The sequence below is a fragment of the Dysidea avara genome, chromosome 12 (assembly GCF_963678975.1).
Source record: "Dysidea avara chromosome 12, odDysAvar1.4, whole genome shotgun sequence".
Lineage (NCBI taxonomy): Eukaryota > Metazoa > Porifera > Demospongiae > Dictyoceratida > Dysideidae > Dysidea > Dysidea avara.
Genome location: NC_089283.1, coordinates 1168915 through 1186634, shown reverse-complemented (window position 1 = coordinate 1186634; position 17720 = coordinate 1168915). Strand labels below are relative to the sequence as shown.

General features: G+C 38.9%; 2 protein-coding genes across 4 annotated transcripts in view; both read left to right on the top strand.

Annotated features, from left to right (window-relative positions):
* The first annotated feature begins 48 nt into the window (after nucleotides 1–48).
* Nucleotides 49–4341, top strand: LOC136241816 (ubiquitin-like modifier-activating enzyme 5). 2 transcript variants are annotated; one of them, XM_066033142.1, is made up of 11 exons: nucleotides 49–378; nucleotides 437–526; nucleotides 583–692; nucleotides 1976–2062; nucleotides 2152–2239; nucleotides 2956–3060; nucleotides 3228–3355; nucleotides 3413–3548; nucleotides 3781–3862; nucleotides 3913–4037; nucleotides 4197–4341. In XM_066033142.1, the coding sequence occupies exons 1-11, from the start codon at nucleotides 190–192 to the stop codon at nucleotides 4251–4253; spliced, it is 1197 nt and encodes a 398-aa protein (XP_065889214.1). In that variant the 5' UTR covers nucleotides 49–189; the 3' UTR covers nucleotides 4254–4341. The 2 variants fall into 2 exon arrangements, with proteins under 2 accessions (XP_065889214.1, XP_065889215.1); XM_066033143.1 differs by having other exon boundaries at nucleotides 336–378; nucleotides 437–521.
* Nucleotides 4335–17720, top strand: part of LOC136241814 (tensin-2-like) — a 16128-nt gene continuing 2742 nt past the window's right edge. The window contains exons 1-18 of one of the 2 annotated variants that reach the window (XM_066033137.1): nucleotides 4335–4602; nucleotides 5885–5999; nucleotides 6677–6714; nucleotides 7544–7615; nucleotides 8844–8896; nucleotides 8962–9029; nucleotides 9626–9723; nucleotides 9770–9820; nucleotides 12921–12976; nucleotides 13031–13097; nucleotides 13158–13222; nucleotides 14694–14777; nucleotides 14826–14879; nucleotides 14934–15053; nucleotides 16046–16245; nucleotides 16450–16527; nucleotides 16575–16691; nucleotides 16814–17616. In XM_066033137.1, the coding sequence (XP_065889209.1) occupies nucleotides 4438–4602; nucleotides 5885–5999; nucleotides 6677–6714; nucleotides 7544–7615; nucleotides 8844–8896; nucleotides 8962–9029; nucleotides 9626–9723; nucleotides 9770–9820; nucleotides 12921–12976; nucleotides 13031–13097; nucleotides 13158–13222; nucleotides 14694–14777; nucleotides 14826–14879; nucleotides 14934–15053; nucleotides 16046–16245; nucleotides 16450–16527; nucleotides 16575–16691; nucleotides 16814–17616 (2304 nt within the window). In that variant the 5' untranslated portion in view covers nucleotides 4335–4437. Of the gene's footprint in view, nucleotides 4603–4800; nucleotides 4937–5884; nucleotides 6000–6676; nucleotides 6715–7543; nucleotides 7616–8843; nucleotides 8897–8961; nucleotides 9030–9625; nucleotides 9724–9769; nucleotides 9821–12920; nucleotides 12977–13030; nucleotides 13098–13157; nucleotides 13223–14693; nucleotides 14778–14825; nucleotides 14880–14933; nucleotides 15054–16045; nucleotides 16246–16449; nucleotides 16528–16574; nucleotides 16692–16813; nucleotides 17617–17720 lie in introns of those variants that run through there. The other variant, XM_066033138.1, reaches the window with a different exon arrangement.

Sequence of the window (17720 nt, the reverse complement as noted above, 5' to 3'; positions counted from 1 at the left end):
ACAACATTTTGAGAATAAACACCCTAGATCGGAATTACCGCCTGAATTAAAGGATGTCTAGTCTTGTAAAATAATGCTACATATATAATTATATATACTATGTCTTAAGATGATGTACATTAGTAGTGAAGTGAACGTTCTAATAGAGTATTCGTGTAATTGTTTACATTGTGGGTTTTGTTAATTGTCATGGCTGAGAACGAGATAAGATTGTTGCGTGAGAGAGTCGCTTCGCTCGAGGCGGAATTAACAAATATAAGGTCCCAGGGAGGCGTGACCAGACAGAAGATTAACGAAATGAGTTCAGAAGTAGTTGATAGTAATCCGTATAGTAGGTTAATGGCGTTGAAACGGATGGGAATAGTGGATAATTACCAGGTACGATTAAAACATCTTTAAAACGCTTTTATTTTCTATGTCTAATTATGATGTTTAGCGAATCCGGAAGTTTACGGTGGCGGTAGTAGGGGTGGGCGGAGTTGGTAGTGTTACTGCTGAAATGTTGACCAGATGTGGAATTGGTAAGGTTGGTCATCACGTGATACATTGTGTATTGCTAATATCACAATCATCTTGCTGTAGCTACTACTGTTTGATTATGACAAGGTGGAACTTGCTAACATGAACCGGCTCTTCTTTAAACCATCTCAATCGGGAATGAGCAAAGTTGAAGCTGCTAGAGCTACTCTTCAGTAAGTTGAGTGGAATTGTTTCTTTTGGCATAGCACTACTGTGGGACTGTTATTGAGGACACCTATGTAATTCAGACACAGTTGAGGTGTGGCTTTGTGAGGCTATAACTGATCTTGATAATCAGGATCTCTAGGCTCCATTACATGCACATTATACACTATGCTCACTTGGATACTACTACTACACACACAGACACGTATAAACACAAATGACACAAAGTACAAATCTATAACCAATGCTACTGTTTGGTGGGTGTACTGATGGGGTTCTGCAGATATAGATCTCCATACTTGAGATAATAGATGGTAATGTAGCCAGGAGTTTCCAGTGTTAATAAGACAGTAGGCTTACTATAGAACCTGTAGAAGGTAAAATACATCTTGAGATTACTCTGGCTCATACATAGCTATGGAATTATTGTGAGTAATCAGTAGTGTGACAGGAGGAGTCACAATTTCACCATGTACCTGATTGGTACTCTGTGACATACGATCTTCTTGCGTACTAACTAGCACCACTCTCTGAAACTAGACTGGCATTGCCCGGTACTTATGCTACTACCGCTATAGTGGTAGAGCCAATCAAATCGCAGTATCTAGTTTAAATAAACATTTGTGACGTAAATATTGTAGTTTGCATCATGAATAACACTATAACCATGTTTGGAATAGTTGGAAAGTAGCTGATACTCTCCAAGCGAAACTCCAAGTACACTGCCATATAGACTAATGTTGAGAAGTATGAAGTTTCATGCTTTCTTTGCCGACCTGAACAGGTAATATATTAATGTCATGTGCAATTTGAAACCGCATTTGAATTCCAGTCGCATAAGTACTGTATACTACAGTCACCAGACTCTCACTCTATGTGAAGGGGTTACGTGGTACCACCTTCACATTGTAATCAGAAAGTAATGTAACACAGGTACATTAGTCCATTATGAGTGTACGGGCGCTGCCAGACTATGTCTGAAACCTGCTGGTTCTTTAAGGTTTGTCTTTGTTGAAAGAAAAGTTAGTCTAATGGTTTATCAGTTGAGCAATATCTTGACTTTAGGACATGTTTGGTGTTCACTCATCCAAGCAATAGTTTGTTTAGGAACCGCATGACGTTTATTGTCCAGTATATAAGAACATAGTGTAGCTGATACAAAGATACATTTGGGCAAGAATGTTTACAATTACAGCTATTGTAACATAGTCTCAGACCACCCTTATTTATGGTTCTGTGCAGGAAGCATCTGAATAAATTGTAAATGTAAATTTCTTCCCCCCACCCCCAGGGACATCAACCCAGATGTTGAGATTGAGGTACACAATTATGACATCACTACTGTACACAACTTCACACATTTCATGGACAGGTTAAGGTAAGAGGCTCAGTTTGTGTGGCTCATTACTTGTTTGGTGTTTAGTGTCTTAGCTCATTACATCTGTTTGTCTTGTCATTGTGTTGTAGTCATGCAGGATTGGGTGAAGCTAGCAAATCGGTTGATCTGGTCTTGAGCTGTGTGGACAATTTTGAAGCACGGATGGCTATTAATCAGGTAGAGCTATAGTACCTTTTCAGCCATAAATTCCAAAGGACAAACTTTTTGTCATTTTTGATCCACAAGATCCCTCACAAGCAGTGTTGGGCAAGTTACTTTGTAAAAGTAACTAGTTACATATTACATATTACTTGCAACTGAACTATTTAGTTACAGTTACATATTACCCATAAAATAAAGTAACTGTAATAATATTACATATTATATTACTTTGTGTCCACAGCCTTAAGCTGTCACGTGTGAAACTACCACCTTATCACGTGACATGATTGCGTTGTTGGACAATGTACAAATCTTGGTTATAAGTAAGAAGCTAGTGAATAAGCTTCATTCAATAGGCCTCGTTACTCCATTGTGGTTAGGCGTTACTCAGAGGATTACTAACGAGATTAGTAACTTCGTTACTTTAAGTAATAATATTACGTCATATTAGACTCGTTACAGTAATTATATTACTTAGGTAACGCGTTACATTTGTAAGTAAAGTATCTTGCATTATATTACCTGTTTTCATAGCGTATTTCGTTATATTACTTTGTTACCACAAAAGTAATAATATTACGTAACGCGTTACTTATGTAACGTGTTACTCCCAACACTGCTCACAAGTAACATGTTCATGTCCATATTAATCCTCTCTCAAAAGTATAATATGAAAATCGTGTTTCTCAAAGACTGTTCACACATTATATTATCAAGTTGGTCATCCTTAGGCTTGTAATGAGCTGGGCCAAGTGTGGATGGAGTCTGGAGTTAGTGAAAATGCTGTGTCAGGACACATACAACTGGTGAAGCCAGGAGAGACTGCTTGCTTTGCTGTAAGGATAGTATATGTTGTGGTGATCATTAGCCAGTGTATATTATTTTAGTATGTTAGTGTGTGTGTGTTTGTATATGTGGTTTGTGTACTTACGAGCATGTATGTGTGTATGTATGTATGTACAGTTTGTACAGACAAACAGCAAACAAATTTTCCTCTTTCTAGTGTGCTCCACCACTGGTGGTAGCATCCGGCATAGATGAAAAGACATTAAAGAAGGAAGGAGTGTGCGCAGCCTCTCTCCCGACCACGATGGGTGTGGTAGCCGGACTACTAGTGCAGAATACACTAAAGTGACCATACACTGTGTCATTGTGTGTGTAGTGGTGTGTACATGTTTGTGTCCTCAGGTACCTGCTGGAGTTTGGTAAAGTGTCCAACTATGTTGGGTATAACGCAATGGAGGATTTCTTTCCGAGTTACTCTATGAAGCCAAATCCCCAGTGTGATAACAGCCATTGTGTAAAGAGGCAAGCAATTTATCAGGTACTATATGATATTATGTAATATGTTGTTAAAACCACGTAACTTCTAATTTCTTTACCACCACAATTCCATAATATTAAAAGATTCTTTTCATAAACAAACACATACATTGTACAGAACAAAGTGGACACAACTGTAATACCTAGTAAGATCAACAACCCTTAATTTAATATTTTTAAAACACCTTCAACAAATTACTGGCTATTACAGTCATTATATCCTCTGTGTACAGGAAAAACTGGCTTCACAACCTGCTCAACCTGTTAAGGAAAGCATAACAGCAGAGAAAGTCACACACGAAAGCAATGAATGGGGTAAGAATCACTTCATTACATTACAACACATCTTGACAACACACATACAGGCATTAGTTTAGTAGATGAGTCAGTGGACAATGATGACAAAACAGATGGTGTAGTTGGCGAAGGGCTCAGATACCAATATTCCCCACCCACCAATAGTGATCTGGTCGCTACTGATACTAAACCAGTAAGTGACCCAACTTAATTTATCCTAGCTAGCTAGTATAATGGTAATTGTGCTGCAGTGCTAACAAGGGGTAATTGCAAAATGTTTTTCCCCTCGTGCAATGCATAAATTGACTGAACTAACTCTATACCCGTGTAATATAATATTGTGTCATTTTAGGATACTACTTCAGGACCTTCAGTAGAAGAATTGATGCAACAGCTCAAAAACCTCTAACTAATGTGAATTATGTAATTCTGTTGTATAATAAATGAGCATCACGTGACACATGCGTATAGTGCTTGTGGGATTGTATTTTAAAGTACCGCTAGTATACTCTCCGTATATTACATCGTTTAGATTTAAACATTGATCATGATTGAACGAGTAGGCTAGAGTTGTATCACTTAGTCGGGTGATTATGACGGACATAGCAGATGGAACGGAAGGGTTCATATGTCCCTATTGTCTCGTGAATTTTGCGTCATCTGCGAAACTGCAACAACATTTTCTCGAGTTCCATTCAGAGGGCGAAGAACTAGAAGAGATCGAAGAAGGATATAAGCGGATGGATGGTGAAGATGAGGTATTCTATAACGTACAATATTAAGATGGTCAACGTGCATGCAACCACGCCTAACTCTTTAGAATATTTTTTGCACAAACTGGGCTGTTAAAATTTCTCCGAAAGGAAGGGAATTCTACTAGAACTATTGATGGGTTAAAGATAAGAACTAGGCCGCTTTATCTTTAGAGGTGCTATTTGTTTTCGTGTGGTGTAGGCCATAGTGCGGCTTCATTGCTGTGTAACGACAGAACTCCTAGCGGGTATATATAAGGTGTCGCCACAGCTTGTCTGAATTAGTTTACCTTCTTAGTTCATCAGTTGTTGTCTCGTTATGCCTTCATCAGCGATGATAGTGAGTTGTGTATTGAATAGAATTGTGATAAGTAGTAGACAAGATACTCGTTAGTGGGTTTGTTGATGGCTACTAAACGGACAGGGCAGTAAAAAAGCTTTTTTAAATTTATTGTTACAGATATAGGATATTGTTTGATAGTGAAGGCCAGGCTTGAGTTGTTGCTAATCTGGTACAATGTTTACCTTCCAAAATGGCTCTGTTTGTATTTGAATAATTGCAGGTTGACTTACTATATATACTAGTAAACAACTATCTAGTTTGATGTGTAATAGGCAGTGTGTTTATTGTTTAGTGAAGGGTGGGTGTACTTGTGGAATGTTTGTAAGTGTGCGTGTGTGTAGAGTTGTGTGGACGCATGTCCTCTGGTGTGTGTGTTTGTGTGCGTGCGTGTGTGTGTGTGTGTGTGTGTGTGTGTGTCTTGTACAAACATACGGATACGTGTTCTTGTGTATCTTCAGCCACATTTAAAAGCTATGGAGCATACAATATAGTCCCGTTTAGGCATAACACACTGGGTACAGTTAATTGGTACCTGATATGGCCACATCGTACAATGTAGACCTAATTTACTGATAGTTTATTGCTGGCATAGCCAGACACTGCAAGCAGGTATCACTCCTTATCTGTTAGTGAATGTTCACATCCTAATACAGGCATTGATTGTTGTGGTATAAGGTGTGACATATTCATAACACTTTTCCTTAGCTAACTCAGAGGTTTGATATTCGGAATTTGAGTGGCTCATTTCTTTATAACTAGATACATACACTGTTGATGCTTGTATGATTTGGGGCCAGATTCTTGTGGACAGGTTTACGGGCATTGTCCTTTTTGAAAATGCTACAATCACATCAAAGCTGACACTATAGGGCTTCACACAGCTCATTTCCTACCAATAGAGCAATTATTAACATGCCATTATTATTTCATTATCTCATCTCACAGGATTTTGATGATGATAACGAACTTGGTCATGACTTCTCACTGACAATGGTAAAGAAGCCTCGTCCATGTAATGTCTGCTCAGAGATCATATGGTCTGATGCCATTTCCTGTACAGGTGAATAAGGGATTGATTTAACTAGGGCTACTGTGTATATCTGAAGCCTGGTCCACCATGTAAACACCCCTGACATGTGGAGTACTGATTAGACTACACTTGTATGGGTTATCTTAAGAACTGGATGTTATAAGGAAATAAGTGTCCTTTGTGATGGAATTGTTTAGTGAAGATGTATTTGTGTAGTGAAAGTGTTCTGATAGGAAGCCTTGAGTGAATGATAATAGCTGTCTGGCATTTAGAAATGCACCTAGGATACTATTGGTTGGTTTACTGCTGACCATTGAATTGGCTTACAATCAATTTGAAAATAAAGGCATCATTTTTGAGCACTGAGTAGTGGTCAGGTTTGGATAGTAGCCACATTGATTTTTGAACCTAGCTAACAAACGCCACAAGACATTATGAATCATTTGGTTGTCCTTTACTCTCCAAATTAAGGATACGTTAGAAGAACACTCGTAGTAGTCTCTAAGATAAATGTCTATAATGTATATAAATGTACAGCAAAAGAACAGCATGAATCCCAGTAGGCTCTGCTATGCCATGCATACAATGACCTAATATGGTGTAGTATTTCATGAATACATAACAGCTCTTGAGGGAGTGTGTGTGAAGTCCTTGTTAGTGTATGAAGGGTGTGTCTTATTAACATGGTGTGATGTGTTCTATTATAGTATGTCAACTGGTGTGTCATACCAAGTGTGAAGTTGATGTGAGTATTTTGTGTGTAGTAGTGTACATGTGTGTAGAATACGGTGGTGTACTGCTTGCATGGGTGTGTGCATGGGTGTGTGCATGGGTGTGTGCATGGGTGTGTGCATGGGTGTGTGCATGGGGCAGATCAGCCAACTGGTTAGAGCAATGGCCTGGTATATACGTGCAAAGCTTTCAGTGATACTCGGTTGCTGTTGTTTCACTGAGCAAGCAATATTCGTATGCTCCAGAACTGTATTAAGGCAGACCTGGTAACCTGTGTCACGAAGAAGCAATGGCCAGCTGTCCATGTCTCGCCTAGTGGTGTTGAAGTCGTGGGATTTTGGATGCGATGGCCTCTCAATCTGTCATGGCACTGTCCTCCTGTAGGTTACTAATCCTGCCTTGTGAGGATTTGCTTGTGCCATCTCCAATGGTACACAGGTTTTTCTGTACTAGCAGCAATGTATAACAGTTGTTGGAAGCTGAAAGTCACTGTAGGCTTTGCTTTGTGTTGTGTTTGTGCAACACAAAGCTCAGGACTCAACTAGCGATGGTTCTGTGTGATCATTGCTACTGTCAGAGCAAATAGTGTATTCCTGGGACTCCAGTCACTGACACCCCAGTAAGATGTTACATTTATTACTGGGGGAGACAACTGCCTTCTGTAGAACAGGGGCAATAATAACCTTCTGATGAATCTGGTCACCTCCCAGCACAGACAAAATGCTGTGTATAGGTTGATTTGGTTAAGTTGCTCTCTTACTGTCAGTGTAGTGTGTTTGTTGCTGGTGTACACATGTCACACACACTTATTGTGGTTGCACACAGTACTGTCATTTCTACAGATAACACAAGAATGCGTTGATCAGGACTCCGTACAGATCAGCAGCCGTTACAGAGTGACCGCACCCACTGAGGTGAGAAATTAGTAGATCGTAGATCTGTAGTGTATGAGAACTTCACAACATATTATTCTGTTAATGTGAACATTTAAGAATAATCCAGACACTTAGTTAAGGTCCCAAAGTATCCCTTAGCACATAAACTGACCTGGAAAAACAGGACACCTTGATAATCAGGACACAGTGTCCACATACCAATGTGTACATTAAGATGTCACAGAAATACAGATTTGTATTGTGTATAATATATTACAGGTTCTCATTACACATTGTTAGAACAGTATACAATCATATTCGATAATGTGTATTTTGCTTGCTGATTCTTACAACGATTATTGCACACCTGCCTAATAGTAATAGTACTCTATGAGTTGATAGTAATTTGACATTTTTAAATCTGGAAAATCAAGACGTTTTGCTGCTGCCACAACTCACCACTGATACAGGTATCCTCAAACATTTACATTTCACAAAGCCTTCGCCACTCACAGAATTGAAGATTTTGTCCCTGGAAATTTCCGGCAGTACTAGTAGACGTATGTATCTAGCTAAAATTACGATCCAAGAACATTTTTGTTGTGTTCATTGCTAAAAGCACACTTATTACACTCAATAATAGTATTGTTTATACATACACACACTCACACACATTGTATGCATATTAACCCTGGTGGGCTTGTCGATCATGTCTTGTACCATATAAGGCATCTTGTTGGTCACTATCATGATCATGTCATGCACTACTGTAATGGCTCAGTGACTAACAACACTATAATATTAGTGTGTTACAATTTGTATGTATTTAATAGAGCACACACGTGCTTGTTGTGTAGCTTGGCTACTTGTGTGATATTTATAATTTAATCTAAAGTTACAAGTCTGTTAATGTGGACACTTGAAGATGCCTACATACAGTAATCCAGACACTAGTTAAGGTCCCAAAGTATCTCTTAGTACATATGGAAAGTCAGGACACCTTGACACTCCTGTTGTAAGATGGGGTTCGCATTTATCACTTAACCCTACTTGGGTAATCAGGAAATCTAAGGCATTTATCCACATCTGTATATTTCTGAATACAGTACAGGCCAATGTAATTAGTTTAAACTGTTGACTTACACACAACATGTTCCAGTCTGAATTGTGTTTTGAGAGATTGTTGTGTTCCCTATTATGTCTGTGCTAAAACTGTTGGGTGTTACATATTACAGTGTAGTGTGTTATGTCATTTCTCTTGCCTTAGGCACCCAAGCCAGCTAAAGGGTTAAAGAACAGAGTCAAACATCGTGTTGCTAAGTAAGGCAATGTGTGTACATTTTGGTTAGCTTTATTTTATAATGTGATGTTGTGGTTTTGTGTAGAGGTCGTGGACGATATGTTGATGATGATGTTGATCTTGACCTCACCTATATCACTGAAAAAATTATTGGTAAGAGCGCATGTGTGTAGTGTGCGTGTGTGCTGTTTGATATTTATTAGTGAGGTGTCCTGATTTCAGGGGTCTAAATGTGTGTACACTAATACAAATGGGACCATGTCCTGATTATCAAGTATTAAGAAACTCAACTACACTACTTGTTAAAATTGTTTAATCCGTTAACATATTGTAATAGTTGATTACATGTATCCTCCATATATGAAGTGTACAGTTTGTATCATTACCTTATTGTATGGATCCCAGTGTACCTGGTGTGGGTGTGTAGGTGTAGTTATATGTGGAGATCTTTTGAAGTGTTGTGTGCTCTGTACTGTTCAACAAATAGCAAATGAAACTTGAGATTTGAATTTTATATTGGTAATTTCATTGGCTATTGCATACACGTAGATATAGCAGTGGCCTGGAACAAACTTGGAATGTGGTCGGGTGATTTGATTTCCATGTAACTAGTGGTGAACGCTTGTGAAATATATTTATATGGACACCTTGGGATGGGCTGACCAATCCATAGGGAAATAGAAAGGTGTTACTGTATGTTAACATCACTAAAATATCCTCTTTGTGTTTTCTTCTCTTCTTCCATTCAGCTATGTCATTCCCAGCTACTGGTCTGGAGACAACTTATCGTAATGACATGAAAGATGTCGCTAAGATGTTAAAAACAAAACACCAAGATAACTACATGGTATGCAGTGCATCTGTCCATCTGTGTGTTATGTCATGTTGTATAGATCTTTAATTTGTCCGAGCGAAGTTATGATATATCAAAGTTTAATAATCAGGTTTGTGTGTATGTAGTGAATATAAGTATGTGTGTGTGTATTGTGTTGTGTTGTGTAGTATGTGTGTGTGTTGTGTAGTGTGTTTGTGTACAGGTGTATGTGTGGGTGTGTGCGTGCGTGCGTTTGTGTAGTGTGTTATATCCTGTATTCCGTGAGCATTGTGTAACTATTTTTTTGTTAGTATAATTTTCTCTGAAAGAAAACATGCAATTTTATTGTGTAACTGTAAAAATGCGCTAAGCAAAATTACCAGCCGGTTATTAAGAGTTTCATTGCGTCTTGTTTATGGCAAGGAATGCAGAAATCCATGAATTTTCAGCCAAACATTCCTTAGAAATGATTGGAAAGGTTCCATTCAAATCTGGTATGGAGCACTGATGGGTCACCTATTAGCAAATATTCGTGTGTAGCATGTGGTGAGTTGATTGTATTCATACAATGTATACACTGGAACCAGTTAAATATGGACACTTTAGGACCAACCAATGGTGTCCTGATTATCAAGGTGTCCTGATTATCAAAGTGTCCTGATTTACCAGGTCAGTTTTTGTACTAAGGGATACTTTGGGACCTTAACTAAGTGTCTGGATTATGTAGGTGTCCTCAAGTATCCACATTAACAGGTTCCGGTGTAATATGGACTCCTTGGGAACAACCATCCTGATTGTCAAGGTGTCCTGATTTTCCAAGTCAGTTTATGTACTTTGAAACTTTGTCTTAATCTTTAAAAGAAAGAAAAAACTTGACTCGTTGGCTCTAGTAGTCGCCAGACATGGGGCCAAGTACATGAGTACTTATACTTAAGTACACTAAGTACAAATTTGAAAGTACTTGTACTTTACTTAAATACTTTCTTAATTTCCCCAGTGTACTTGTACTTAGAAAGCAACATGAATAATTCTCTTTGATGTTGACACAGTTAATGAGGTTATTAATACCACTTAGAAACCTGAGGTGAGGGCTCTAAGTTTCATTTAGAGACCTCTTGTCACGTGAGACTGTTATGGTAAATTCAGCAACACTTCAAAGAGTTTTCTATGTCACTGATTTAATTAGTGGTTGTATGGTTAGTGAGAGTTGGGTTTTTACTTTCATCAGCCATACCAGCACTTGACCAATCTAGCCATTGAACCAAGCAAGCCAGCTGCTCGATGCATATCACAGTTACCCCAACAATGTTCACATTCACAACTTGCTAGCCATCAAACTACTGGTGTTGCAAGTTTACAGCAAGCACATTTGCGTTCGTCTGCTTGTCAGCACTGTCGCCATTATACCATCAACACACTTCAGCTATGCTATTGCACCTGTTTGTAACATTTGTCACTCTGTGGCCAGTTATAAAAGCCTGTAGCTTCGTGGCCAGCTGTTATAAAGCTTGTCGCTTCGTGGCATCAGTTGTAATAAAGCTTGTCGCTTCATGGCCAGTTGTAATACAGCTTGTCGCGTTGTAGCTAATAAAGCTTGTCGCTTCGTGGCATCAGTTGTAATAAAGCTTGTCGCGTTGTAGATAATAAAGCTTGTCACTTCGTGGCATCAGTTGTAATAAGCTTGTCGCTTCATGGCCAGTTGTAATACAGCTTGTCGCGTTGTAGCTAATAAAGCTTGTCGCTTCGTGGCCAGCTTGTATTAGCTAGTAAACAAGCCTTGGACCTAAATAACAGCTACTAAAACAACACTAACCTGGCCACTAAGCCGGCGGCAGAAACAAACACGCTGTAAAGGACCTTACCTAGCGTGACTCTGTGCTTCTTTTGTCAGTGCTGGTAACGAGCTGCTTTCTAAATAGGTTAGATACCCACTGTCGTTTTTTAGTAGGGTTGAAACCCTCGTGCTTGGTTTGGCACCTCGGCGGGCATTAATTAGTAACCTCGGCTGCGCCTCGGTCACTAATTAATGCCACGCCTCAGTGACCAAACCGCGCCCTCGGGTTGTCAACCCTACTAAAAAACCTCAAGTGGGTATCTAACATACACTTATACTCAAGTACTTCACTATGTACTTGTATGTACTTGAGTACTTAAAGTACTTTTAAGTACTTGTATTGTACGTATAGTTTGTACACAGTGGTGTACAATGAGAATAACAAAATTGTATGAAGGTGCAATTTACAACTACTTGCGATTCTTCTACTGCCTTCCCCAACCATACTATGTATCATGTTGCCATGATTAATGATGTCATAGCTTTCTAGCAAACAAAAACAATGCTGCTGTTTAAGGCAGTGCATTTTAAGAGTTTAAGAGAGAGAATGGTTGACAAAAACCTGAAAGTATCAAGTATCAACCCCTCTAGGCACACTTACATACTACAATACACTGAATACAGTGTATATTTTACTACAGCAAAATGTACTTGTACTTTACTTAAGTACTTCCAGCATGTACTTGTACTTTACTTAAGTACTATCTTGATTGCTGCAGGAGTACTTGTACTTGTACTTGGAAAATTCAAAAGTACTTGTACTTTACTTAAGTACTTTTAAATGTACTTGGCCCCATGTCTGGTAGTCGCTAGCTATGTTGAAACAGATGATTCACTTTTTTTTGCTTATGAACAAACTATCAATGAGCAAACAGAAAGAAATAACCTGCTATGCCCCATCCAGAGGAGGTCGGCAGCGATAACCGCCTTTAGAAATGAATTATGTAAATTTAAAGTTGATATTATTCTGAGATGAAATAAAATGTGTGGAATACACTGTATGTATAGCAAAGTGTGGCATCATTGTTTTGTTTACAAGAATATACATACCCTGTTTTTGCTAGAAGGTACGTGTCAAATGGAGTTATATAATTTTCACCTCGAAATCTATGGTTTTTACAAAACAAACTACATTACCTTAATGTCTATAAGAATGACAATCCGTATATCAACCACCTCCTGTCACCCCCACCATTTGCTAGTTTTGTATTACAACTATTGAGACTTGTGTGAAATTTCAAGCCAAAATATACAATTAAGGTAATATTTTAAAATAACGCTTACAGTGCTGCCGACCTCCTCTGTGCCTCATCTATTTTGGAGCACATTTTTTGGTGAATGTGATTATTTGTATCATTTGGTTATTGTTTGTTACTGGTATGGATTCTTGTTGCAGGTACTCGATTTTGGTTGGCCGGATCACTTAGCACCTTCACTTGAGAGATTGTCAAGGTTAGCATTGTGTTGCTATGCAGTGACGACACCTTAGCAACAATAACATTGTAGCATTTGCAAGTCAATGAAGTCTTGGCTGGACTCTGATTCCAGTCATGTAGCTGTGGTACATTGTAAGGTCAGTTAGTCTGTCTTGTATGTCTCACTGTATCACAAGATGTCACATGATCTCACATAGGGTGGCAAGGGCAGGACGGGATGTGTCATATCAGCCTTTATGCATTACACTGCAGTGTGTGATAGGTGAGTGTCTCCTGATATGGTACTGTGTGTCTATAATAGTATTTATAGGACTGCCATATTAGGTAGTGACATCACATGGTTATGATGTCATAGATCACATGATTTTCTAATAGTGTGATCATTGCCTCTAAAAATGTATCATTTTTTTTGCTATGATTTTGGCCCCTGGGAAATTTGTAAACATGAAAAAGCACTTCACAACATAGTTAGTTTTAGCCCTGTATCACCTGAATCGCTCACCTTTGTTAGATAGAATTGACCTCCGTTTGTTGCCAAACCTTTTCAAAGACTATCACACTCGTCTGGAGACCTGAGCACTGCCAACAGCCTTGGAATGACAATTTTTATACAGTTGTAGAAAACCTTTGCAAACTAAAAAACAACTAGCTGCCATCTTACTGGGCACAATGTGGTAAATTTTATATCAAGTCCGTGCACTAAAGTATGTGGAGTGTATGGGCATCAACATTTTGAAGAATTATGCGTATTGATCCTCTCGATATTGATGATCTTCCCCTTCGCCTAATTCCTAAAACTTGTATATCATTCGAAAGCTTATTCATCAAGAATTCCATTAAACGTTACCCCATCTCCGTACATTGAAGTATGCGGATGTTACAGAGGTTTGTTCATGACTGTTTATTTAGAGCCACTATAGTGATGTTTGGGTTAAAGGGTTAAAAGATGTACCAGGGGTGTTGATCACACGTCATTCATCTAAAAAAATGTTGAAGTGATTCGACATTGGCACATGACACATAACCAGATATTCTATTGTACAAATTATATATCCATCCTAGTATTTTACAATCAGTAAGTTTGCTAGCAACCATGTTTGGTTATATTATATACTATAGGGATTATGAGTATTGAGCAGTTTCCTCTGCAGCTCTCGTACTAATGTTTAGCACATACATGTACATAAGAGTTATGCTTGTTAGCTAGGGACAATGTGTCGTTGAGAAGGTCAAGATAGATTGTACAATTTGATATTGAATGACGATCTGTGTCAAACTCTAACGGTAGTAACCATGCATATTTGGTATAACATGTTATGTAGTAGTGTAAACATTACATCATCATGTTTACAACCTGTTGTTTACATGATTGGCTATACCTTATTACTATTAGTAATTACATAATGTCCAGCCACAGCTGTGTCTGAGAGTGGAAATTTTTCAACGACAATAAGTTAGCTATTTCTTTTCAATAAAGTTGACTTTAGTGACTTTAAAACAAGAGCTGTATCAGAATTATTCTAATGTCTTGTATACAGGTGTTCCAGTAGACATGTCTATAAGAAATTTTTGCCTTCAATAAATTTATTTATTTTTTGCTATTCAAATTCAAAAGTGCAATCACATAGTGCCATGGCTAATCCTTGCTTCACTGTTTAGTGTGAACTAGTATTATTTGAGCAATTCTACTGGTGTTATGATGTACATGAAGGTGTGTTCGTGTGTGTTGTTAGTGCTGAGGACGCCCTGGATCGGTTTGCCATGAAGAGGTTTTATGATCGCAAGTTGGGAGGAGTCACGCAACCTTCACAGAGAAAGTAAGTAATGACATTACACAACAAAATGAACTATCTTGTTCTCTACAGGTATGTGTACTACTTCAGTGATTTACTCAGTGGAAAGATATCCACTAATGCAAAGTGAGTTAATGTGTGTAGTGGGTGTGGCATGTGTCTCACGTGATCCACTTGTAGGCCAATAGTGCTAAATCATGTGATCATTCACGGCTGTCCTGATTTTGATGGCAAGGGTGGGTGTCGGCCCTACCTCAAGGTCTACCAGGAAATGACGCTGGTGCATACAACAAGATTACAGTAAGTTAGGGGTGTGGCTAATGTATATAGGGTAAAACTTAAGTTATAGTTAGAACAAGCCGACAAGGTTTCTACGCGATTTAGTGGCCTGATGATGCTACCCACAAATTATTTACCAAGGCCGCAGGTTGGGGTAATTAATTGTGGGTAGCTGAGCCCACATCGTCAGAGGGGCACTAAATAGCGTAGAAACCGATGTTAGCTCGTTCCAAGTAGTTTATAAAATTTTTCTGAGCAAAGCAGGCAAAGAAAGATCAAGAGAAAATGGCACTGTGGGTACTAGCATCGAGATTTACCCTTCCAGGCGTCAGTGCTACACCATAGTAGCTATACTATGCCTGGACGAGTGCCAGTGACATTTATCTAGTCCAGAAAGTAAGCTATAGCAAGTGGCAAAATGGCTGCTAGCATCAAGAGATACCCTTCGAGTTATTAATTGTGTCAGCGCCACACTAACATTGCAGCATGGTGTACAGTAACTATACTGAAGCGGTGTGTCGGCTCGTTCTAAGTAGTTTAGAAGACACTATCAACTCGAAGAGTGTACCAACAGCTACAGTTTGCTAATTTCTTTCCTCTTTCTGTACTTGCTTCGCTCGGAGAAAGTTTCAGCGCCACACTGTAACTTGTGGCACTAGTGCATCGGCCGTGTCTTGTCCAGAAAGTAAGCTAACAGTAAGGCTATTGTGTATTTGGCTTTACCAATTTTTGTTTGATTGATGTAGTGAACAACCACAAGCTAGACCACACATTACTAACTAGTTAGTAATCCTGCCACAGGTTTCTATTGGATTTAGTACCCTCATTAAACCTCTAGACATCAAAGGAAATTATGCGTAGATTATGGCTTGTACATAAAATTGTAAGATCTGGCTTTTCTAAAGGTAAGTCAAAGAAGCACACGTTTATTATTCATACATTACACAGCCCCCCCATGTTTTCTGCCATTAATATGATGCATTCTTATAATTATGTGATTGGTTGTTTCCCAGCAATGGTCCACCTGGCTCAGATAGGATCAGGATAACACTTGACGGAGGTGTTACTGTCAAGGGTGAACTGTTATTTAAGTGTTTCCACAAGAGGACGGCAACCAACTCAGATTCCATATTCCGTGTTCAGTTCCATTCCAGCGTGGTACAGGATTATGCCATCTCCTTCTCTAAACAAGAACTTGATGATGCCTTTAAAGGTAGAGACTTATTTTTGGTGTGCCAATTTTTTTGTGGAGCTCAATTAAATGTTTGAGTTGATTTTTTAAAGGAACTGAAGTTGTTTGTACTGAAAATAGCATTTAATTGTACTTAATTGTACTGTTTAAAATTAATTTTACATGATTGGCTAAATCATTTTACTCACATATGTTGTCAATGATCATTGCCTTTTGTTCATGTAGACAAGCGTTTTCCCAATGCAACTAAAGTGGAGTTCATATTTTCACCATACAAGGGCGATGTTGATAAGAAAATACCAGGTATGTTACTATAATTAGCCAATAATGTCATTATGATGTAATAATAGATCTGGTGAGACGGTCACTACTAGGGTCAGATGATCTCACTGCTGAATTAGACCCTGAATTGGACCCTGAATTGAAGAGGAACTCGTATGAAGACTTTCTGTCTGGATTTGACAGTGGTAAGCAAACACCTACATAATCCAGACACTTGGTTAATGTCCCAAAGTGTCTATTAGTACATAAACTGACCTGGAAAATCAGGACACCTTGATGTGCTACTCAATTACTGTTCTATTCTTAGGCATGCCTGATTTACCATCTCCAATAAAACCAATGCGGCGGCGGTCACTGTCACTGGAGCGGTTTCCTGGTCCCAAGGAAGACCTCTATACTACAGTGAACAAGCCGACAAGAAAGAAGCCATTGTCAGCTAGTACAAAGATGCCAAAGGGTTCCAGCTACACTAAACTGTCGGATATTAATGTCAATAAACCTGACCAAGCTCAACAGTCTTACAGTGAAATATCCATTGATCGGCGACCCGAGTTGGAGCCAAACAAGCGAAGAGAGAGTGCTGTGGACGATGACATGTGGGTGACTGTTAAATGGAAACAACAACAAGAACAACAACGTTCTGAATTGGAACAAAGTGTGGAAGATGACCCGGAAGCGGTTGCCCTTAGCCTCTTGGGTGGCGGGGGCCAGCAGGATGCTCAGGCACCTCCAATGATGGACTACAGTAATCTTGAAGACATCAACTCCGGACAAGTGTTCGTTGGTGAAGTGAAACGAGCTGAAGAGGACAGTAACAAAATCTACATTGAAGGAATCACTGACATAAATAGTGACTTCTCTATAGAGACACATGATTATATTAATCACGATACTGATGAAAACAAAACACAACAACAACAGCTGCAACAGAAGTCTAATGGTAAGGTTCTGTCTAAAGGGGACACGTACTCAGAGATTGAAGATGTTGAAGAAGTAGTTAAGTTTCTTGATGAAAAAAAGAAACAGCAGCAACAAAATGGCTTGTCAGCTGTTCCTGATACAAATAACTATATCAACACTGAGCCATCGCACAGTCCTACCAACTTGAAGGTAAATTACTACTTTAGGGAGACCTCTGTGTGTGTGTGTGGGGGGGGGGGGGTGTGTATGTCACATTGTATCCTAAAGGGAACTGTCATGTAACTATGTAACTT